This window comes from Gorilla gorilla, chromosome 10, assembly GCF_029281585.2.
Source record: "Gorilla gorilla gorilla isolate KB3781 chromosome 10, NHGRI_mGorGor1-v2.1_pri, whole genome shotgun sequence".
In the NCBI taxonomy this organism is placed as follows: Eukaryota; Metazoa; Chordata; class Mammalia; order Primates; family Hominidae; genus Gorilla; species Gorilla gorilla.
Window position 1 is genome coordinate 136605008 of NC_073234.2, and position 23353 is coordinate 136628360.

Sequence of the window (23353 nt, forward strand, 5' to 3'; positions counted from 1 at the left end):
CTCAAGAAGGGAGAAATTCTTCTTGGAGGAGCTGGAGGGGCTTTGTGGAGAGTTTCAGAATGCTTTGCCCACTAGGTTTGCTGTATCCATTTCTCTTCATGCATCCCAAAGACCAGGCCAAGAAACCAGAAGCCTCTGGTCCCACTGGCCCATGGGCTCCCTCGGTCCCCACCGTCACTAATGGCCATTTTTCATGTCTCTCTCCCAGGCCTGCTCTCTTGAACAGTGCCGAAAACTTCACTGTGCTCATCAAGAACAATATCGACTTCCCCGGCCACAACTACACCACGTAAGTGCCCAGGCTGCCTGGCTGTCTTAGTTATCTACTGCTGAGTAATAAATTATCCCAAACCTCAGAAGCCTGAAACAACAAACGCCTATTGTCTCCCACGGTTTCTGTGGGTCAGGAATCTGGGAATGACTTTGCTGCAAGGTCTGTCAGGTTGTAGCCAAGCTGTCAACCAGGGCTGCAGTCATTTCTAGGCTTGAATGGGGCTGGAGAACCCTTTTCCAAGCTCTCACACGGTTGTTTGTGGGAGAGCTCAGTTCCTCACCATGTGAACCTCGCCCTAGGACCACTTGAGTATCCTTGGTATATGGTGGCTGGCTTCTCCCAGAGCAAGTGACCCAAGAGAGACAGAGGAAGCAACCAAGAGTATAACCAAGATGGAAGCCACAGTCTTTGGGGGTGAGACCCCAACACTTCTGCCATATGCCATTGGTCACACAGATCAACCCTGGTCCAGTGTGAGAGGCCACTGCCCAGGGGTCCCAGGAGGCAGGGATCATTTGGGGCTTTCATGGAACCTCTCCACCACACTGGCTCACTCCTGGGAAAGAGACAGATCTGTTTTCAATCGAGATGTTTGTTTGTTTGCTTTTAATTATGCACAGGAGAAACATCTTGCCAGGTTTAAACATCACTTGTACCTTCCACAAGACTCAGAATCCACAGTGTCCCATTTTCCGACTAGGAGACATCTTCCGAGAAACAGGCGATAATTTTTCAGATGTGGCAATTCAGGTTGGTGGTGCTTTGTACACTGGGATGTGGGGCTGTGTGTCTAGGGATGGAGGATGTCAAACAGCCAAGAGGCCGGGCCACTGGGTCTTCATAATGTGGCTCACATTTACTGAGCATTTAGTAAATCCACCCGCTGCGCTAAGGAGTTTACCTACGCTACCTCGTCAAATCCCAAAACAATCCTTATGAGTGAGAGCTACTTGGCGTATTCCTTTCCTGTGGCTGCCGTAGCAAGTTACCAAAGCTTAGTGGCTTCAAACAACACATATTTGCTTATGTTGCCAGAGATCAGAAGTTGGAGATGATTTTCCCTGAGCCAGGGCGGTGCTCCCTCCGGGACTTTAAGGGAGAATCCAGTTCCTCAGCTTTTCCACCTTCTGGAGCTGCATTCCTTGCATTTCTTCAAAGCCAGCAGCATAACATCTTGCCTCAGTGGCCACTTTCACTCCCTATCCTGTGTCCAATCTCCCTTTGCCTCTGTCTTACAAAGAGAGAGAGCATTTACAAGAGGGGGCATTTAAGGACCAACTGGATAATCCAGGATAATCTCCCATCTCAAGATCCTTCATTTAGGCTGGGCACGGTGGCTCACGCCTGTAATCCCAGCACTTTGGGAGGCTGAGGTGGGCGGATCACCTGAGGTCAGGAGTTCAACACCAGCCTGGCCAACATGGTGAAAGCCCATCTTTACTAAAAATACAAAAAAAAAAAAAAAAATAGCCGGGCATGATTGCAGGCTCCTGTAATCCCAGCTACTCAGGAGGCTGAGACAGGAGAATCGCTTGAACCTGGGAGGCAGAGGTTGCAGTGAGCCGAGATCACACCACTGCACTCCAGCCTAGGTGACAAGAGTGAAACTCCATCTCAAAAAAAAAAAAAAATCCTTCATGTATTCGCATCTGCAAAGAGCTTTCCCTAGGGGAGTACTAGGAGGTAAAGCAGAAAAGATATTTGATAGAGTGCCCTGAATTCCAGTCTAATAAGTTTGGACTTGATCTTTAATGGGGGCGTGGGGGGCATTAAAGGTGTTTGGGTACAGGAGTGGTCTGTTGAAAGTTGTATTTTAGGACAATGAGTTTAACAGTGATGTGTCCCAGACGGGGGTAGGGAGAGTGAGGAGATGCGATTGTGGCTGCCACAATAATACTTGTGCGAGTTAGGTGGGGCTGTACACACGGTTCTTCAATCAGCATTTTTCCTCTAAAAACCTTAAGCAATCGTGGCTATGCAGGGAGATGTCTGGCGGTTGCGTAACTCACACCCAGCAGCCATAGAGACTGTCCCTTGTTGATCCTTCAGGGCGGAATAATGGGCATTGAGATCTACTGGGACTGCAACCTAGACCGTTGGTTCCATCACTGCCGTCCCAAATACAGTTTCCGTCGCCTTGATGACAAGACCACCAACGTGTCCTTGTACCCTGGCTACAACTTCAGGTAACTCCAAGGCCCAGGTCAAACTCACCCAGTGGCTGAATCGCATTCCCAGGAACTGGTGAGACTAATTTTGGTTTCCAAGGTGACAAGATGAATGAAAAAAGACTTTCTCTAAGAACTAGGTGATAACTGAATTTTTTCCATAATTTTTTAAAATTCTCAAAAGAGATGCACACTCTTTATTTTTTACTTATTTTTTTTTTTGAAATGGAGTCTCGCTCTGTCACCCAGGCTGAAGTGCAATGGCGCCATCTCAGTCACTGCAAACTTCCGCTTCCCAGGTTCAAGCGACTCTCCTGCCTCAGCCTCCCAAGTAGCTGAGATTACAGGCGGATGCACACTGTTTATAAAACAAAACTATTGGGAAACAGAAAAGCATAGAGGGGGATCAAAATCACCCATAATTCCCCTACCCTGAAATAATCAATAACAACCCTCGGGGGAATTTTCCTCATCTGTACCAATTATTTCATACAGCTCCTATGAGATCATAGCATATATATATATATATATATATATATATATATATATATCTTGTGGTATTCTGCGGGGTTTTTCATACCACAGTCACTCAGAATTCTTTGTAACCATCACATTAATGATCATAACATTCCATTTTGTAGGTGAACAAATAACAACTGCTACAATTCAGGGAGTGTTTTCTTTTCTTTTCTTTTCTTTTTTTTTTTTAGATGGAGTCACACTCTGCTTGCCCAGGCTGGAGTGCAATGGCACGATCTCAGCTCACTGCAACCTCTGCCTCCTAGGTCCAAGCGATCCTCCCACCTTCCAAGTTTCTGGGACCACAGGCATGTGCCACCACACCCAGCTAATTTTTGTATATTCAGTAGAGATGGGGTTTCACTGTGTTGGCCAGTCTGGTCTCGAACTCTTGACCTCAAGTGATCTTCCCGCCTTGGCTTCCCAAAGTGCCAGGATTACAGGCATGAGCCACTGCGCCTGGCCCAAGGAGGGTTTTCCATATACCAAGCACTCCCTGTCGCCATCCCTAAATCTCCCAACAACCCTGGAAGGAAGATATTGTTTCTGGAAGATGATTTGCCCAAGACCCACAGCTGATAGTACATGTTGCATAATTCTAACCCACGTCACTCTGACCCCACACTCACACTCCATCCCTTCCTTCCCATCTCATGATTTTCTCACCCACGCCTCCATGATTGAATATTTGAGTTGCTTCCAGTTTTTCTATTACAAGTAACCACAGTGTGCATCTTTGCACATAAACTTCTCTTTGAATTCCAGGTTACTTCCTTAGGATAAATTTCTAGACTTATTGAATCAAAGGTTGTGAACATTTTATCATATGCTTTTTATTTTTAAAAATACCTATGGTTATAATGTTTCATTTTTTTTTTCTGAGACAGAGTCTCACTCTGCCACCCAGGTTGGAGTGGACCGGGTGCAATTATAGCTCACTGCAACCTCTGCCTCCCAGGCCCAAGTGATCCTCCCACCTCAGCCTCATGAGTAGCTAGGACTACAGGTGCACGCCACCATGCCCAGCTAATTTTTAAAATTTTTTTGTAGAGTCGGGGTCTCACTATATTGCCCAGGCTGGCCTCAAACTCCTGGCTCAAGCAATCCACCTGCCTTGGCCTCCTAAAGCGTTGGGATTGCAGGTGTGAGCCACTGCACCTGGCCTATAATTTTCATTTCTGGGATTTTTATTTGGTGCTTTTTCAAAGTCATCTATTATTGTTCCAGTGAGTCCCATTCTTACCTTAAGGATCCTACTCCTTCTGTCCATTCTACTGTATCATTCCTTTCATACCGACCTATTATCTGAAGTAACTTGGGTGGGAGTTCTCCTCATGGGCTTTGAAATACTGTCTTCAGTAGAAAAGATCTTATGCAAAGTTCTGCATGTGCTGTGTGTTACGGAGTATTCCTTATATATTACTCAAAGCAGCTTCATAAACTGGCAGGCAGCCCCTTAAATGTGTTTCTGTTTCTGTTTTTTTGTTTTTTGGCCTGCATGATGTTTTAAAACTTGAGACAGGCCAGGTGCGGTGGCTCATGCCTGTAATCCCAGCACTTTGGGAGGCCAAGGTGGGAGGATCACTTGAACCCGGGGGTTTGAGGCTAGCCTGGGCAACATAGGGAGACCCCATCTCTACAAATAATAATTTTTAAAACATCAGCCAGGTGTGGGGGCCTGCACCTCTGGTCCCAGCTACTCAGGAGGCTGAGGCAGGAGGATTGCTTGAACCTGGGAGGTTGAGGCTGTAGTGAACCGTGGTTGTGCCACTGCACTCCAGCCTGGGTGACAGAGTGAGACCCTTACATGGTGGCCACTGGCTGGAGCTGAGTATCAGTGGTCCTATTTAGAAAGGGGCTGGGCTTTCTGGTTCATCACTGTCCCCGCCACTCCTTAGTGCTTATACCTGGCCCGCATCACTCATTTCTGTCATCTGCGTGGCCCCTGTAGACATTTGAGTTTGAAACCCTTGACTCAAAGGCAGGCTGATGCTTTTTGCTTCCTCTGGATCAATGGAATTTCATCCAAGGCAATGGAACCAGCTCCTAATTGTGATAACTTTTTGATCATCCCCTGCCGCTGTGCTGAATAGGCTTATGGCCATTCAATAAGAAGAGAGGACAGGATGAATGGTCCCCTGACTGCCCTTCCAGGGTGTTTTTTTTAGCTTTCAGCAGCAGCATGCGGGGCAGTGTACCAATCAGGTGTCAGCAAATGTCCTTCCAGCGACTGAGTTGAGCACAAGCACATCTGCTCCTGGAGAGACCTGAGCCCTCTGAAGGCCTCAGCCAGTTATGATGTTAATATTCTTTTAGAACAAAGTGGTAGAGCATTTGTTGTCTGGACTGAGCACCAGAAGAAATCTTTGGCCAAAAATAAATTGTTGAGGGCCGGGAGCAGTGGCTTATGCCTGTAATCCCAACACTTTGGGAGGCCGAAGCAGGAGGATCACCTGAGGTCAGGAGTTCGAGACCAGCCTGGCCAACATGGTGAAACCCTGTCTCTCCTAAAAATACAAAAATTAGCTGGACGTGGTGACAGGTGCCTGTAATACAGCTACTGGGAGGCTGAGGCAGGGAGAATTGCTTGAACCCGGAAGGTGGAGGCTGCAGTGAGCCGGGGTCATGCCACTTCGCTCCAGCCTGGGCGACAGAGCAAAGCTCTGTCTCAAAAAAAAACTTAAATAAATAAATAAATTGTTGAGGTCTGATGAGTAAGTGGACAAGTTATTTTCCAGCAGACACACAAAAGAGAAGGAAATCACAGGTTATAGGAGGTATTTCAGAAAATATAACTTTCTAAAACATAGGAAGTTGAAGAAGTTGATCACATTACAGAATTCTGTCGTTTAGAAAATGACCTGTGGCGAAATGTCCTTATTCAGTGAATAGGTGATTCCGCTTATGCACGACCTGTGTGAAGTGGATCAGGCCACCCAGAATGCACGACGCGCTTCTCAGGCCCAGCAGGAGTATGTGTCTGTGTTAATTTCCTGTGGCTGTTATGACTAATTGCCACAAATGTGGTGGCTTAAAACAACAGAAATTAATCTTCTTATAGTTCTGGAAGCCAGAAGTTTGGAATCAAGATGTCAGCAGGGCCACACTCGCTCTGATTCTGTACGGGAGGGTCCTCTCTTGCCTCTTCCAGCGTCTGGTGGCTCCAGGCATTCCATAACTTTATAGCAGCGTCACACAAATCTCTGCCTCCATCCTCACATGGCCTTCTCCACTGTGTCTCTATGTCTTCAATCTCTTTTTTTTTTTTTTTTTTTTGAGGCAGGGTTTCACTCCAGTCTCCTAGACTGAAGTGCAATGGCATAATTTCGGCTCACTGCAACCTCTGCCTCCCGGGCTCAAGCGATTTGATCTCTCCTTTATCTTATAAAGATACTAGTCATTGGATTTGGGGATTACCCTAAATCCAGAATAATTTCATCTTGAGATGTTTAACTTAATTATATCTGCAAACACTGTATTTCCAAATAAAGTCATATCACAGCCACTAGGGATTAGATACTTGAACATATCTTATTTGGGGGCTCAACCCATCCCAGTGTACGAAAAACACTCTTGTTCAAGGCCCGATGTTTCTCAGGGCATGGCCCACTGACTACCTGCATCAGAATAATCACTTGGTACCTGTACTGGAAATACAGACTCCTAGAAATATCCCAGAGCTTCTGCAACCACTCTTTGGGTGAGGGGCTCAGGAGTCTGCCTCTCAACACACTCACCCCAAGTGATTCTTTCTTTCTTTTTTTTTTTTTTGAGATGGAGTCTTGCTCTGTGCCCCAAGCTGGAGTGCAGTGGCGTGATCTCGGCTCACTGCAAGCTCCGCCTCCCGGGTTCACACCATTCTCCTGCCTCAGCCTCCCGAGTAGCTGGGACTACAGGTGCCTGCCACCACACCCAGCTAATTTTTTGCATTTTTAGTACAGACGGGGTTTCACCATGTTAGCCAGGATGGTCTCGATCTCCTGACCTCGTGATCTGCCTGCCTCGGCCTCCCAAAGTGCTGGGATTACAGGCGTGAGCCACCACGCCTGGCCATCACCCCAAGTGATTCTTGCCTTCAGTTTAAGAGCCACCGTAACAAGACTCTGGAAGCAGAAATTCACATGCTTACTACACAATGTTAACCTTCCCAGGCAAACCAACTCACATAGGGAGATAATGCCAATCCCAGGGCAGGCAGTGGCGATGCATGCTTGCTTGCATATTAAAAAACAAATCACTGGCTGGGCACGTTGGCTCATGCCTATAATCCCAACAATTTGGGAGGCTGAGGTGGGTGCTTGCATCACTTGAGCTCAGGAGTTCAAGCCAGCCTGGGCAACACAGTGAGACCATCATCTCTATAAAAAATTTTTAAAAATTAGTCGGGTGTAATGGTTTGCACCTGTAGTCCCAGCTGCCGGGAGGCTGAGGTGGGAGGATGACTTGAGCCCGGGAGGCGGAGGCCGCAGTGAGCTGTGTTCAAGCCACTGCACTCCAGCCTGGGTGACAGAGCCAGATCCTGTCTCAAAAAAAATAAAAACAAACAACAACAACAAAGATAAATCACTCAATACAGCAGCAGGAGAAAAAGCTCTCTTGAAATAGTCACATGCAAAGAAATTGAATTCCCTCCAGTCAGAAAGAGCCACTAAAGTGCCTGAGAATATCTGATTGATTTCAATGTCAGGTTTTGAGAGGTTTTTTAAAAACAGTTTCAGATGTTTCTTACTATTTTTTGGCAGAACATCTGCCATCTGCTTTCTTCTTTCCCTACATCTTGTAACTAGATGGTGAGTTAATAACTCAGAAAAAATATACATGTATATGTAACCTTATCTAAAAAGAATCATCAAAATGTGGTGAGAAGAAGGGGCAGATTTAAAAGTTTTATGAAGCATTCGTTTTAAGCCTCCTTAATTATTCTTGAAAAACAAAACACACCACTTTTCCTGACTGCAGCACTGGTGAGGGTTGCATATCACGGGTGACTGTGATGATTTGTGCCTGGCGCTTAATTTTTAAAGTTAGTACTGAGTGATGACAGAGAGAGGTCAATGCCACTCAAAGAATATTTTGTTTGTTTGTTTGTTTGAGAGGCAGTCTTACTCTCTCACTCAGGCCGGAGTGCAGTGGTGTGATCTCGGCTCACTGCAACCTCTGCCTCCTGGGCTCAAGTGATTCTCCTGCCTCAGCTTCCTGAGTAGCTGGGATTACAGGCGTCTGCCACCACATCCAGCTAATTTTTGTATTTTTAGTAGAGATGGGGTTTCATCATGTTGGCCAGGCTGGTCTCAAACTCCTGACCTGAGGTGATCTGCCTACCTTGGCCTCCCAAAGTGCTGGGATTACAGGCGTGAGCCATTGCGCCTGGCCAAGAAGAATTTATTACATACTTTTCCCAAGAGATGGGGCCACACCACACCATGCCAGGCCATACCAGGCCATGCCACGCTAGACAGGGCCACAGGAGGAAGTACCAGATCCGCTCAAGAGGCAGAATAAAGGGTAAAGAATGGTCCAGAGCTTTACTGTGTTACCCAGTGGAAGGGCAAGGCAGGACTAGGGAAACAGCTTAGGGTTAACTACTTTGAATAATGCCAGTAGGTTCTGAGTTACAGGAATGGTCTCTAAATGTCTGGCCCTCACCCTACCTGTCCCTAAGGAGAAATACTGGAGAGTTAGAAAAGGAGGTGGTTGAGGGATTGGTTGGAGGGTTTGTAATATGATTTTCACACCCTCACAAAAGCTGGATTGCAGAGGAGATGTAAACAACTTCAGCCTTGGGAGGCCAAGATGAAAGGATGGCTTGAAGCCAGGAGTTCAAGGCTGCAACAAGCTATGATTACACCACTGCACTCCAGCCTGGTTGAAGGAATGAGATCCTGATTCTACAAAACATTTTTGAAAAAAGCTTTTTTCTTTTTTCTTTTCTTTTTTTTTTTTTTTTTTTTTTTTTGAGACAGTCTTGCTCTGTCACCCAGGCTGGAGTGCAGTGATACGATCTCGGCTCACTGCGACCTCCATCTCCTGGGCTCAAGTGATTCTTGTGCCTCAGCATCCCGAGTAGCTGGGATTACAGGTGCCTGCCACCATGCACGACTAATTTTTGTATTTTTAGTAGAGATGGGGTTTCACCATGTTGTCCGGGCTGGTCTTGAACTCCTGACCTCAAGTGATCCACCCGCCTCGGCCTCCCAAAGTGCTGGGATTACAGGTGTGAGCCACGGTGCCCGGCCAAAAAATTTAAAAATAAAAATTAGCCACCTGCGGTGGTGCACGCTTGTAGTCCCACCCAGCTACTTGGGAGGCTGAGGTGGGAGTATCACTTGGGCCCAGGAGGTGGAGGCTGCAGTGAGCTCTGATCATGCCAGTGCTCTCCAACCTGGGTGACAGAACAAGACCCCACCTCAAAACAAAACAAAACAAAAAACACAACTTCAGCCTTTAGTTTGGCCCTGTGATTAATGATTGCCAAATAGACATACACAGAATCTAAGAAAATACAGTTTGCTGAGGTGTGCCTGTCTCCAGTCCGGTAATTAGTATGCAATATTTACCCCCGCCCACTCCCACTTTGTTCTAGATGCCAAACCTCTTCTTCCCCCTTAAGGAATAGTCATATTGCTTGAAGTTTTTTTTTTTTAATTTCTCTGCTTGTTGTTAATCCTGTGTTGGTTTAAAATGTGCATTTTAATCTTAAGCGACAAGCTGATTTTCCGTCACTCTGAGATGATGCAGGTACAGGTGGTGACACGGGGAGGGGGGACTGCTCTTTGGTTCCAGGTGGTTGGAGAGAGACCCAGGGCTTTGGATTGTGTTCCTTCCCCTGCCACCTGTCACAGAACCAGGGGACAGACCAGGAGGACTAGATGGGCCACTGTTTTGGCTTTTCCTTCCATAAAATACCAGTATTTTTTGCCAGATGCAGTGGCTCATGCCTGTAATCCCAGAACTTTGGGAGCCTGAGGCAGGCAAATCACTTGAGCTCCGGAGTTCGAGACCAGCCTGGGCAACATGGCAAAAGCCCGTCTCTACAAAAAATACAAAAAATTAGCCGAGCACGGTGGTGCATGCCTGTAGTCCCAGCTACCTGGGAGACTGAGGTGGGAGAATCACCTGAGCCTAGGAAGTCAAGGCTGCAGTAAGTGGTAATCCTGCTACTGCACTCCAGCCTGGGTGACAGAGGTGAGACCCCGTCTCAAAAAAAAAAAAAAAAAACAAACCCAAAACCCAGCACTTTCAAAGAGATCTTATAAATACAGATCCTTTTCTTCCTACAGATACGCCAAGTACTACAAGGAAAACAATGTTGAGAAACGGACTCTGATAAAAGTCTTCGGGATCCGTTTTGACATCCTGGTTTTTGGCACCGTAAGTCTCCTTTCCCAGCTCCGGGCACCGGCATCCTATGACTGTGTCCTAATTACTGCTGTGGGGCCTCCATGGAGGGAAGGGTTTTGGTCTCAGCCATCAGCTAGCACTGGGCATTTCGCACATGGGATAAAAGAAGAAGAAGATGTTCTCGGGCTGCTGTCCCTGAATGAGTCATCTGATGAGTACAGGAGTGGGCCTGGAAAGCAATTCTAACATTCGGCTTTAAAAATACTCTGATACTTAACAAGAGAGAGAAAGAAATCTCTCTGTAAAATAGTTTGTAAGTAACAGAATCCAATTCAAATTGGCTTAAGGGGAAAAAAAAAAGTTTTGAGTGGGCTTTTTTGGGTTCACGTAACTGAAAAAATCCAGGGGTTATTTTTAAGCTACAAGCATGGTTGGATCCAGGTGTTCAAACAACAACATCATCATCAAGAACTTGCCACCCTCCGTGTCTTACATACATCCTCCTTGGTCTTGGCAGCCATCTCTCTATGAAGGTATCAGGCAGCACCTTCGATCTGACCAGTTTAGCAACCTCAGTGAAAAGAAAACACCTCTTTGCCAGAAGGTTCAGCAAAGGTCTCAGACAAATGTCATTGGCTCTGATTGGCCCACTATGGATGACATGCCCACTGCTGAACTAATCACTGTGACCAGCGTCATGCCATACTCCCAGTGGTTAGTGTCAAACCAGCCCTAACCTAGCCCAGGGGCCAGCAGAGAGGCCAACACCCCAGCCCCTTCAACACACACACACACACACACACACACACACACACACACACACACTACATGGACTGAAAAGAAAATTGGAGTGTTGCCTTCTGAAGATGGAAGGAAAAGATGCCAGCTATGCAAAAATCAACATATCCCACGACATCCTGTCCAAGAGCATGTTATCTATGTAAGACGGTGATAAGCAGGACTAGAAGCAATAAGATATAGCTGAGAGAATGCAAAGACCACTGGGAATAAAAACCACAAAGCTGGGCCGGGCACGGTGGCTCATGCCTGTAATCCCAGCTCTTTGGGAGGCTGAGGCAGGTGGATCACGAGGTCAGGAGCTCGAGACCAGCCTGGCCAACATGGTGAAACCCTGTCTCTACTAAAAATGCAAAAAATTAGCTGGGCGTGGCAGTGGGTACCTGTAATCCCAGCTACTTGGGAGGCTGAGGCAGGAGTATCTCTTGAACCCAGGAGGCGGAGCTTGCAGTGAGCCGAGATTGCGCCACTGCACTCCAGCCTGGGCAAGAGTGCGAGACTCTGTCTCAAAAAAAAAAAAAAAAAAAACCCACGAGGCCACCCAGACATTCCTTCCCTCTGCTTCTGAAGTAATGTCAAACCTTTTGGAGGAGAAGCTTGTCTGAAACCCTCACCTTGTATGGAGAAATGATAGCCCTTCAGGGGTCTCCCCTTAATGTGTGGGCCCCAGTGCTTGCTCATGTAAAACCTTTATGGGTCCAAGTACACCCTGCACGGCTGAAGCAGGATGCCTGAGAGTCAGTTTCAGTCTGCGTAGTCTCTGCCTCAGCCAGCACTTGAACGCATCTATCCAAGTCACAGCATGAGGCTCCGCTCCCTGCTAGAACCAACAATTGCACGTTGAAGCAAAAGAGCGTTGCTCTGAATTTCACCTGAGTAAACTCTCCCACTCTGTTTTTAGGGAGGAAAATTTGACATTATCCAGCTGGTTGTGTACATCGGCTCAACCCTCTCCTACTTCGGTCTGGTAAGAGATTCTCTTTTCCATGCTTTAGGAAAATGGTTTGGAGAAGGAAGTGACTAACGCGGCACTTGTCTGCATTTTCCCCAGGCCACTGTGTTCATCGACTTCCTCATCGACACTTATTCCAGTAACTGCTGTCGCTCCCATATTTATCCCTGGTGCAAGTGCTGTCAGCCCTGTGTGGTCAACGAATACTACTACAGGAAGAAGTGCGAGTCCATTGTGGAGCCAAAGCCGGTGAGGCCGCTGTGTTCACAGGACACCAAGACACGGAGAGATTCCATGAAATCACTCAGAAATGCACGAAAATTAGGCCCAAATCACAGGCTTCATCCTGTAGTGGATACGTCGCTGGGCTCTACCCTGATCAACCAACTCTCAGATAAATTTTTTGGTCTTAGAGAAGAATAGAAACAAAAATGGAGGGGCAAGATAGAGGGAAGGCAAATTTTTATGTCTAGGACTTGCCAATTTTGTCATTTATTTATTTATTTATTTATTTATTTATTTATTTATTTATTTATTTTCAGATGGAGTCTTGCTCTATCACCCAGGCTGGAGTGCAGTGGCATGATCTCGGCTCACTGCAGCCTCTGCCTCCCAGGTTTAAGTGATTCTCCTGCCTCAACCTCCCAAGTAGCTGGGACTACAGGGGCACACCACCACACCTGGCTAATTTTTGTATTTTTAGTAGAGATGGTGTTTAGCTATGTTGGCCAGGCTGGTCTCAAACTCCTGACTTCAAATGATCCACCCACTCGGCCTCCCACAGTGCTGGGATTATAAGTGTGAGCCACTGAGCCCAGCCTGTTTTGTCATTTATTAAATTGGTATAGCCAAAAAAGAAAAAAGAAAAGAAAAATAACAACTTTGGAGAACAACTTGGCAGTGACTAATGTTTAAATGGGACATACTTTACAGCCTGGCATTTTCAGTTCTCCATACCTGCCCTAGAGAAACACTCACATGAGTACCCACAGTACATGAGTACAAGATGTTCAAAGCAGGATTGTTTATTAAATTATCAATAATATATGATTATTAACAGTGAAGAAATAGCATCTAACCAAATATCCAACAGGTGAATGGTGAAACTATGGTAAATCCATAGAAAGGAATACCAGGCACCAGCTTAAAAAAATGAGATAGATAATAATAATGGCAAACATTTACACAGCACTTCTAAATGCTTTATCTATTAACTCACTCAATCTTCACAACAACCTGATGTAGACAGATGCTACTATTATCTCTTTCTATATATGAAGAAATTGAGCCACAGAAAGGTTAAATAATTGGCCCAAGGCTGGGCACAGTGGCTCACGCCTATAATCCCAACACTTTGGGAGGCTGAGGCAGGCAGATCACTTGAGGTCAAGAGTTCGAGACCAGCCTGGCCAACATGGTGAAACCCCATCTCTACTAAAAATACAAAAATTAGCCAGGTGTGGTGGTGCACGCCTGAAGTCCCAGCTACTTGGGAGGCTGAGGCAGGAGAATTGCTTGAACCTGGTAGGCAGAGGTTGCAGTGAGCTGAGATCATGCCATTGCACTCCAGCCTGAGTGACAGAGGGAAACTCTGTCTCAAAAAAAAAAAAAAAAAAAAAAAATTATAGGACTTGACAAGAGCAGATCGCCAAGACATTTTGTTAAAAGAAAAAAAGCAAACTGTAGAACAATATATGTTATATGATATATAGGTTAAAAAAAATCATTAAACACAGAAGCTAATCTATATATTTTCTGCATGTATATTCTATATATACACAAGTGTACACACACACACGTACATATACATATGTGTGGGTGTATATATGTACACAAAATTGTACCAGTGGCTGCTTCTGGAAAGGAGCTTAGGGTGGGGGAGTAGGAGTAGTCAAAGAGATTTTAGCGTCATCTGTATTGTTTTGATTTGATTAATTCAGACTTTATCAAGCAGGTCCTCTGCATTCAACTCCATGATTTTCCCCAAAGATATATCTCTGGTATCTAAAAACAAAGACGATTGGCTAGATGTGATGGCTCACGCCTGTAGTCCCAGTACTTTGGGAAGCCAAGGAGGGTGGATCACCTGAGGTCAGGAGTTCAAAACCAGCCTGGCCAACATGGAGAAACCCCATCTCTACTAAAAATACAAAAAATTAGCCAGGCATGGTGGCGCATGCCTGTAATCCCAGCTTCTCTAGAGGCTGAGGCAGGAGAATCGCTTGAACCCAGGAGGTGGAGGTTGCGGTGAGCCAGGATTGCGCCATTGCACTCCAGCCTGGGCAACAAGAGCGAAACTCCGTCTCAAAAAAAAAAAAAAAAAAACAAAGACGATTTCTTTGTCTTTCTCTCATCCAAGAACATGATTGTCCTGTTCCAGCAGCTGACGCACAATTCACTGTCCATTGTATATGCATTCACAATTTGAAATAAAATTTCATCTTTGCAGCTAAAACTAATCACCACTTCATGGCCCAAGATGAGATGAAATTTAACAAACATGTAAATAATTTAAGTTGCAATAGTACAAATTTCTGGAGATACTGAATCTAGAGTTACTGAAATTGACAGAATACAACAAAGAAATTTTATGCAGCAATTGGGGGGTCCAATGTAAAAACATTAAGCAGTAAGCTGTGGCTGTGTTGAATTTACAAATTAAGATGCATGGGGTTCCGCCTGGCGTGGTGGCTCACTCCTGTAATCCCAGCACTTTGGTAGGCCAAGGCGGGCGGATCAACTGAGGTCAGGAGTTCAAGACCAGCCTGACCAACATGGAGGAACCCCGTCTCTACTAAAAATACAAAATTAGCTGGGCATGATGGTGCATGCCTGTAATCCCAGCTACTCAGGAGGCTGAGGCAGGAGAATCATTTGAACCTGGGAGGCGGAGGTTGCAGTGAGCCAAGATTGTGCCATTGCACTCCAGCCTGGCAACAAGAGTGAACTCCAACTCAAAAAAAAAAAAAAAGCATGGGGTTCCATTTCTGATTTACCTTTAGACTCAGAAATCATTAATTCTTGGTTAATGAGAGTTTTGAGCCAGCTTATTCAATAGTCTATCATTTGGCAAATAGGAATTACAGTTGCCTTTAGATAGGCAATTCTTGATAATTCTGTACAAAAATGGGTAAACTTTTAAACCATCTTTTCCTAGACATTAAAGTATGTGTCCTTTGTGGATGAATCCCACATTAGGATGGTGAACCAGCAGCTACTAGGGAGAAGTCTGCAAGATGTCAAGGGCCAAGAAGTCCCAGTAAGTTAAATCATTTTGTCTTTTTTTTTTTTTTAAGAAAATTTACTGTTAAATATAAACACATCTAGAAACTTGTACAAATCAAAACTGATGGATTTTAACAAAGTAAACATACTCACGTAACCGGCACTCAGATTAAACAATTGAAAATTACTAGCAGGAGTCCCTTTTATGTCCCCCTCCAATCACTACCCTCTCTTTCTCCTTTTTTAATTTTTAAAATTTGGCTGGGCACGGTGGCTCACACCTGCAATCCCAGCACTTTGGGAGGCCAAGGCGGGTGGATCACTTGAGGTCAGGAGTTCGAGACCAACCTGGCCAACATGGTGAAACCCCGTCTCTACTAAAAATACAAAAATTAGCTGGGTGGTGTGGTGGCACACATGTAATCCCAGCTACTCAGAAGGCTGAGGCAGGAGAATTGCTTGAACCCAGGAGGTGGAGGTTGCAGTGAGCCGAGATTGTGCCATTGCACTCCAGCCTGGGTGACAGAGCAAGACTCTGTCTCAAAAAAAAAAAGAAAAAAAATGTATATTTTTAAATTACAAACGAGGTCTCACTATGTTGTCCAGGCTGGTCTCAAGCAGTCCTCCCACCTCAGCTGTACCAAGCCCACCAACTGCCCTCTCTTAAAAGTAGTCATTATCCTGTTTCCAAAGATTAATTTTACTTCGGCTAGAATTTTCTAAAAACTGAATCATGTAGTATGTAAACGGTATATACTCGGTTGAGTGTCTGGCTTCCTTTACTCAACATTATTTTTGTGAGAGTTGTTCATGACGCCATGTATAGTTCATTCTCATTGTATAATTCTGTTTTATAAATATCCAACTTATTCAGCCATCCTACTGTTGATGGACATTTGGGTAGTGTCCAGTTTGGGGCTAATGCCAATAACGCTGCTATGCTCAACATATGGCACTCTACTGGGCAGTTACCTAAGAGTGGAATTGCTGAGTCACAAGGCAGACATATGTTCGGTTTTAGGAGATACTAACAAACAGTGCTGAAAAATGGTTGCTCACATTCTCAATCTCCCCAGCAGTTCTGGTTGCTGGGCATCTTCAATTTCCTAGGGCTGAATTACCACCAACTAAGTGGCTTAAAACAACAGAAATGGCCATGCATGGTGGCTCATGCCTGTAATCTCAGCACTTTGGGAGGCTGAGGCAGGCGGATCACCTGAGGTCAGGAGTTTGAGACCAGCCTGACCAACATGGAGAAACCCCATCTCTACTAAAAATACAAAAAAATAGCCAGGCGTGGTGGCGGGCACCTGTAGTCCCAGCCACTCAGAAGGCTGAGGCAGGAGAATGGCATGAACCTGGGAGGCAGAGCTTGCAGTGAGCCAAGACTGCACCATTTTGAGAGGCCAAGGTGGGCGGATCACCTGAGGTCAGGAGTTCAGGAACATGGCCAACATGGTGAAACCCTGTCTCTATTAAAAATACAAAAATTATCCAGGCGTGATGGTGCACACCTGTAATCCCAGCTACTTGGGACGCTGAGGTGGGAGAATTGCGTGAACCTGGGAGGCAGAGGCTGCAGTTAGCTGAGATCACGCCTCTGCACTCTAGCCTGGGCAACAGAACAAGCTCCATCTAAAAAAAAAAAAAGTTTTTTCTGCTCCTTTTGAAATATCAATGAGTTTTCTTCTTTTTTTCTGTTAGGTGAATTGTACTGATTGATTTTCAAATATTAAGCCAACCTTGCATTCCTGAAGTAAACTCAATTTGAATGTGTTGTACTATTCTTTGTATTTATTGCTGAATTCCATTCACTAATATTTAGGATTTTTACATTTCTTCTTGAGAAAGACTGACCAAAGTGTTTCCATTCTTGTAATGTTCTTGCTGGATTTGTGTATGAAGTGAACTACAGTCATGTGTCACTTAATGATGGGGATATGTTCTGAAAAACGCATCAGTAGCTGATTCTGTGGTTGTCTGAATATCATAGACTCTATTTACACAAACCTAAATAGAATAGCCTATTATACTTAGGTTATATGGTGTAGTCTATTGCTCCTAGGCTGCAAACCTGTACAGCATGTTACTGTATTGAATACTGTAAGCAACTGTAACAGAATGGTAAGATTTGTATATCTAAATATAGAAAAGGTACAGTGAAAATATGATATAAAAGCTTAAAAATGGTACATCTGCATAGGGCACTTACCATGAATGGAGCTTGTAGGACTGAAAGTTGCTCTGGGTGAGTCAGTGAGTGAGTGGTGAGTGAATGTGAAAGCCTAAGTTGTTACCGTGCACTACAGTAGACTTCATAAACACTGTACACTTAGGCTACACTAAATTTACTTCAAAATATTTATCTTTCTTCAATAATAAATTAATCTTAGCTTACTGTGACTGTTTTACTTTATAAATTTTTAAATTTTTTAAACTCTGTACAGTGGTATAAAAATATTTTCTTTCTCACCGGGATTGGTGGCTCATGCCTGTAATCCCATCACTTTGGGAGGCCGAGGCAGGCGGATCACAAGGTCAGGAGATTGAGACCATCCTGGCCAACATGAAACCCCGTCTCTACTAAAAATACAAAAAAATAGCCAGGCATGGTGGCAGGCACCTGTAGTCCCAGCTACTAGGGAGGCTGAGGCAGGAGAATGGCGTGAACCCAGGAGGCAGAGCTTGCAGTGAGCCAAGATCACACCACTGCACTCCAGCCTGGGCGACAGAGCAAGACTCCATCTCAAAAAAAAAAAAAAATTCTTTCTCTATATCCTTATTCTATATACTTTTTTCTATTTTTAACATTTTTTATTTTTATTTTTACTTTTTAAATATTTTTGTTAAAAACTAAGTCATGGCCGGGTGCAGTGGCTCACGCTTGTAATCTCAGTACTTTGGGAGGCTGAGGTGGGTGGATCACTCGAGGTCAGGAGTTCAACACCAGCCTGGCCAATATGGTGAAACTCTGTCTCTACTAAAAATATAAAAATTAGCCGGGCGTGGTGGTGTGCGCCTGTAGTCCCAGCTACTTAGGAGGCTGAGGAAGAAGAATCGCTTGAACCCAGGAGGTGGAGGTTGCAGTAAGCCAAGATCATGCCACTGCACTCCAGCTTGGGAGACAGAGCAAGACTCTATCTCAAAAAAAAAAACAACAAAAAGTACACACACGAACACACAAAAACCATTTCCAATAGTGCTAAGTCCTGTGAAGAATGTGGAATACCACAGAGTGATAAGGGAATCATGTGGGAGAAAAGCTGCTAGATAGGGTGGTCAGGACAAGAGGTGACATCTCAACAGAGGCCTGGCTTTTCTGAATTTCATTTTCCAGTATCTGTAAAATAGGCCAGGTGCAGTGGCTCATGCCTCTAATCCCAGCACTTTGAGAGGCTGAGGCAGGTGGATCACCTGAGGTCAGGAGTTCCAAACCAGCCTGGCCAACATGTTGAAATCCTGTTTCTACTAGAAATACAAAAGAATTAGCTGGGCATGGTGGCTTGCACCTGTAATCCCAGCTACTTAGGAGGCTAAGGCATGAAAATTGTCTGAACCTGGGAGGTGGAAGTTGCAGTGAGCCGAGATCACACCACTGTGCTCCAGCCTGTGTGACAGAGTGAGACCCTCTCTCAAAAAAAAAAAAAAAAAAAAAAATCTGTAAAATAAAGACAAGGATACATTATCTCACAAGCGTCTTCAAAGGCCTGAATGAGGCAATGCTTACAGAACACATGAATGGTCCTGATATCTACACCTAATAAATGATGGCTACTATAAATCATTTAATATTAAATGTAACTTTATAAGTTAATAAAATTAAAGAACCTAGAACCTGAGGGCTTGTCATGGCTAATAGGTTTGGAAACTTGCTTTTTCAGAGACCTGCGATGGACTTCACAGATTTGTCCAGGCTGCCCCTGGCCCTCCATGACACACCCCCAATTCCTGGGCAACCAGAGGAGATACAGCTGCTTAGAAAGGAGGCGACTCCTAGATCCAGGGATAGCCCCGTCTGGTGCCAATGTGGAAGCTGCCTCCCATCCCAACTCCCTGAGAGCCACAGGTGCCTGGAGGAGCTGTGCTGCCGGAAAAAGCCGGGGGCCTGCATCACCACCTCAGAGCTGTTCAGGAAGCTGGTCCTGTCCAGACATGTCCTGCAGTTCCTCCTGCTCTACCAGGAGCCCTTGCTGGCGCTGGATGTGGATTCCACCAACAGCCAGCTGCGGCACTGTGCCTACAGGTGCTACACCACCTGGCGCTTCGGCTCCCAGGACATGGCTGACTTTGCCATCCTGCCCAGCTGCTGCCGCTGGAGGATCCGGAAAGAGTTTCCCAAGAGTGAAGGGCAGTACAGTGGCTTCAAGAGTCCTTACTGAAGCCAGGCACAGTGGCTCACGTCTGTAATCCCAGCGCTTTGGGAGGCCAAGGCAGGCAGATCACCTGAGGTCGGGAGTTGGAGACCCGCCTGGCTAACAAGGCGAAATCCTGTCTGTACTAAAAATACAAAAATCAGCCAGACATGGTGGCATGCACCTGCAATCCCAGCTACTCGGGAGGCTGAGGCACAAGAATCACTTGAACCCGAGAGGCGGAGATTGTAGTGAGCCCAGATTGTGCCACTGCACTCCAGCCTGGGAGGCACAGCAAACTGTCTCAAAAAAAAAAAAAAAAAAAAAAAAAAAAAGTCCTTACCGATAGCAGGGGCCGCGGTAGCCATGTTAACATGACATTTACCAGCAACTTGAATTTCACCTGCAAAACTCTGTGACCACATTTTCAGCCAAAGGGAAATATGCTTTCATCTTCTATAGCTCTCTGTGTCTGAGAGCAAAGTGACCTGGTTAAACAAACCAGAATCTCTCTGCACAGACTGAGAGCAAAGAAATTGAGATGTAAGTCTCAACTCTGTCCCCAGGAAGTTGTGTGACCCTAGGCCTCTCACCTCTGTGCCTCTGTCTCCTCATTGCCCAACTACTATCTCAGAGATATTGTGAGGACAAATTGAGACAGTGCACATGAACTGTCTTTTAATGTGTAAAGATCTACACGAATGCAAAACATTTCATTATGAGGTCAGACTAGGATAATGTCCAACTAAAAACAAACCCTTTTCATCCTGGCTGGAGAATGTGGAGGACTAAAGGTGGCCGCAAATTCTTTGACACTCAAGTCCCCCAAGACCTAAGGGTTTTATCTCCTCCCCTTGAATATGGGTGGCTCTGATTGCTTTATCCAAAAGTGGAAGTGACATTGTGTCAGTTTCAGATCCTGATCTTAAGAGGCTGACAGCTTCTACTTGCTGTCCCTTGGAACTCTTGCTATCGGGGAAGCCAGACGCCATTTAAAAGTCTGCCTATCCTGGCCGGGTGTGGTGGCTCACACCTGTAATCCCAGCACTTTGGGAGACCAAGGCGGGCGGATCACCTAAAGTCAGGAGTCCAAGACCAGACTCGCCAACATGGTGAAACCATATCTCTAATAAAATACAGAAATTAGCTGGGCATGGTGCGGGCACCTGTAGTCCTAGCTATCAAGAGGCTGAGACAGGAGAAACACTTGAACCTGGGAGGTGGAGGTTGCATTGAGCTGAGATCGTGCCACTGCACTCCAGGCTGGGTGACAGAGCGAGACTCCATCTCAAAAAAAAAAAAAAAAAAAGAAAAAAAAAATGTCTGTCTATCCTGAGACTGCCCTGCTGTGAGGAAGCCGAAGCAGTCACGTGGATAGTGCCTGACCAGCCCCAGCTTTCAAGCCATCCAAGCCCAGTCACCAAACTTGAGAGAGAAGAAGCCTTCAGGTGATTCTGGACTCCACTAACATATGACTGATACCGCATGATACATCCCAAGTGAGAACTGACCCATAAATCCAGAAAACCACATTGCTATCTTAAGTCCCTAAGTTTTGGGCTTATTTGTTCCACAGCAACAGGTAACTGGAACAGAGGGCAAGCCTGACGAATGGGCACACAGACTCAGCCCATACCTTCCCTGGTTCTAATGTTCTCAGGGAGCCCGGACCAACCCTGGGAGCCTCAGGAACTTAGATTTCCACTGGACAGTTCTAGAAGGGCTATAGACCAAATCAGGTAACTCACCAGACCAGCCTTGGAATCTATCAAATCTAACTGCTGAGCTACCCAATGCATTCCAATCCTCATCACAATTCTTTGACTGAAGGCCGGGCTCAGTGGCTCACGCCTGTAATCCCAGCACTTTGGGAGGCTGAGGCGGGTGGATCACCTGAGGTCAGGAGTTCGAGACCAGCCTGGCCAACATGGTGAGACCCTGTCTCTACTAAGAATACAAAAATTAGGTGGGTGTGGTGGTGGGCGCCTGTAATCCCAGCTACTTGGGAGGCTGAGGCAGGAGAATCTCTTGAACCTGGAAGGTGGAGGTTGCAATAAGCCGAGATAGTGCCACTGCACTCCAGCCTAGATAACAGAGCAAGACTCTGTCTCAAAAAACAACAACAACAACAACAAAACAATTCTATGACTGAAAGTGACTAAAAAGCTGGCTTTATGCCATTAACACTCTGTACTTTGCAGCCAATCAGAACTGACGCAGTCTGGGTGCTAGCTGCTTCAAAAGCAACCCACACCACACTTTTACCATTTCCATACATCAGCTGCTGAGAATATGAAAATGCACAGTGACAGGTTTTAGGATCCTGCTTCAGGATTTCCTTTTCCTGGTTTGGTCACTAGAGTTGGCTATTTATCTGTTTCTAAACAATAGCTATTTTATCGAATAGTTTAGAGACCACTATTAAATATTGTGACTGATGAAGGATCTGTGAATTTTTTTATACATGTTCTAAGAGTTACCGTTTTGATACCTTTTAAAAACCAGCAGCTTTCTACTATATTCATGTAAAACAGCATGAATAAAACCGTTTTTTGATACAGGGTTTTATTTGGCTTTAAACTCAGGAACCAAGTTAATTATGCCAGATCGAACTTTGATTTTTACTACCTTTACAAAGATATTTTAAAAAGCGGATTACTATATATGATTTCTTTGGAGCTTACATTTCTTTACTTCACGAATTCTATGTCACTGTTACAAGTTTCCATTCTGATGGCTTCTGGGCCTTTGTACCTTTGTTTTTGGTGCCTTATTCCTAGTATGTTTCTATCACCTTAATGAGGCCACAGATGGAGTCAGAATGTGAAATTACAAATAATCACTGGATCCATCTACTGTTTTCCATCACCTTCCCCACTGAGGCTCTGGGTGAGAGAGTGATGTGTCACTTCAACTGTGTGTAATATGTCAGACACGTCCTACAATAACAGGCGTCATATTTGTATTATTTTTAGTTTACTGTAGAAAATGTCACCACCAAAGGTGATGAGAGTCACGTTTTGTAGGATCTGTTTTCTTATACTTAAAGACAGACTTCTGCTACGGTAATTGCCAGTATTCATGGCTTCCTTTCTGTGTCAGAAGAGAAGGGATCTGCTTTCTCTTGGCTGATTTCACATAGCATTGGTAATAGACATGCATTTCTCTTTCTAAAGGGGAGTAACTTTTTAAACCCTTCCTGATTTTAGCCTGGCAATGTAAGTGTCCTTAATGTGACTGTTTTGATAATTAAAAAAAGGTATACAATTTATTTAAATCTTCATTTCCTTTCTTTTCAGAAGGTCCCCAAATCACAGTTAACTCATTCATTGACGCATTCATTCAACAACTATTCAATGAGGCACTCTCTAGAGACCAAGGATAAATAAGGTAGCCAGTCTCATAGAGATATGAGGAGATGGAAATTAATCAAATAATTCAAGCAAATGGCATCTTGCAACTTGTGCTGAGTATAATGGTGAAAAGGCAAATGATGGCATGAGAGCTTATAGTAGGGAAATTTGGCCTATTTGGGGAGATCAGCCTACCTGAGGAAGGAATGTTTTAGCTAAAATCTGAAGGATGAGTATTACTTAACTAGTGAATGCGGGAGGAAAGAGCATTCTAGGCAGAGAACAGTATGTGCAAAGGTCCTGGGGCAAGAAAAGCAGAGCAGGTTTATAGAATTTAAAGGAGAACTGTATGACTGTGCCATAAACAGTAC

At 45.0% G+C, this 23353-nt stretch overlaps 1 protein-coding gene and 1 long non-coding RNA gene across 4 annotated transcripts in view; one reads left to right on the forward strand and one right to left on the reverse strand.

Moving 5' to 3' along the window:
- Positions 1–22900, forward strand: part of P2RX7 (purinergic receptor P2X 7) — a 55276-nt gene extending 32376 nt beyond the window's left edge. Inside the window, exons 6-13 of one of the 2 annotated variants that reach the window (XM_019039068.4) lie at positions 209–289; positions 895–1024; positions 2324–2460; positions 10242–10332; positions 12002–12067; positions 12152–12301; positions 15210–15311; positions 19159–22900. In XM_019039068.4, the coding sequence (XP_018894613.1) occupies positions 209–289; positions 895–1024; positions 2324–2460; positions 10242–10332; positions 12002–12067; positions 12152–12301; positions 15210–15311; positions 19159–19656 (1255 nt within the window). In that variant the 3' untranslated portion in view covers positions 19657–22900. The remainder of the gene's footprint in view (positions 1–208; positions 290–894; positions 1025–2323; positions 2461–10241; positions 10333–12001; positions 12068–12151; positions 12302–15209; positions 15312–19158) is intronic. The other variant, XM_019039067.4, reaches the window with a different exon arrangement.
- The window catches only part of LOC129525898 (uncharacterized), a 47766-nt gene that overhangs the window by 2979 nt on the left and 21434 nt on the right, over positions 1–23353 (reverse strand). The window lies entirely within an intron of this gene.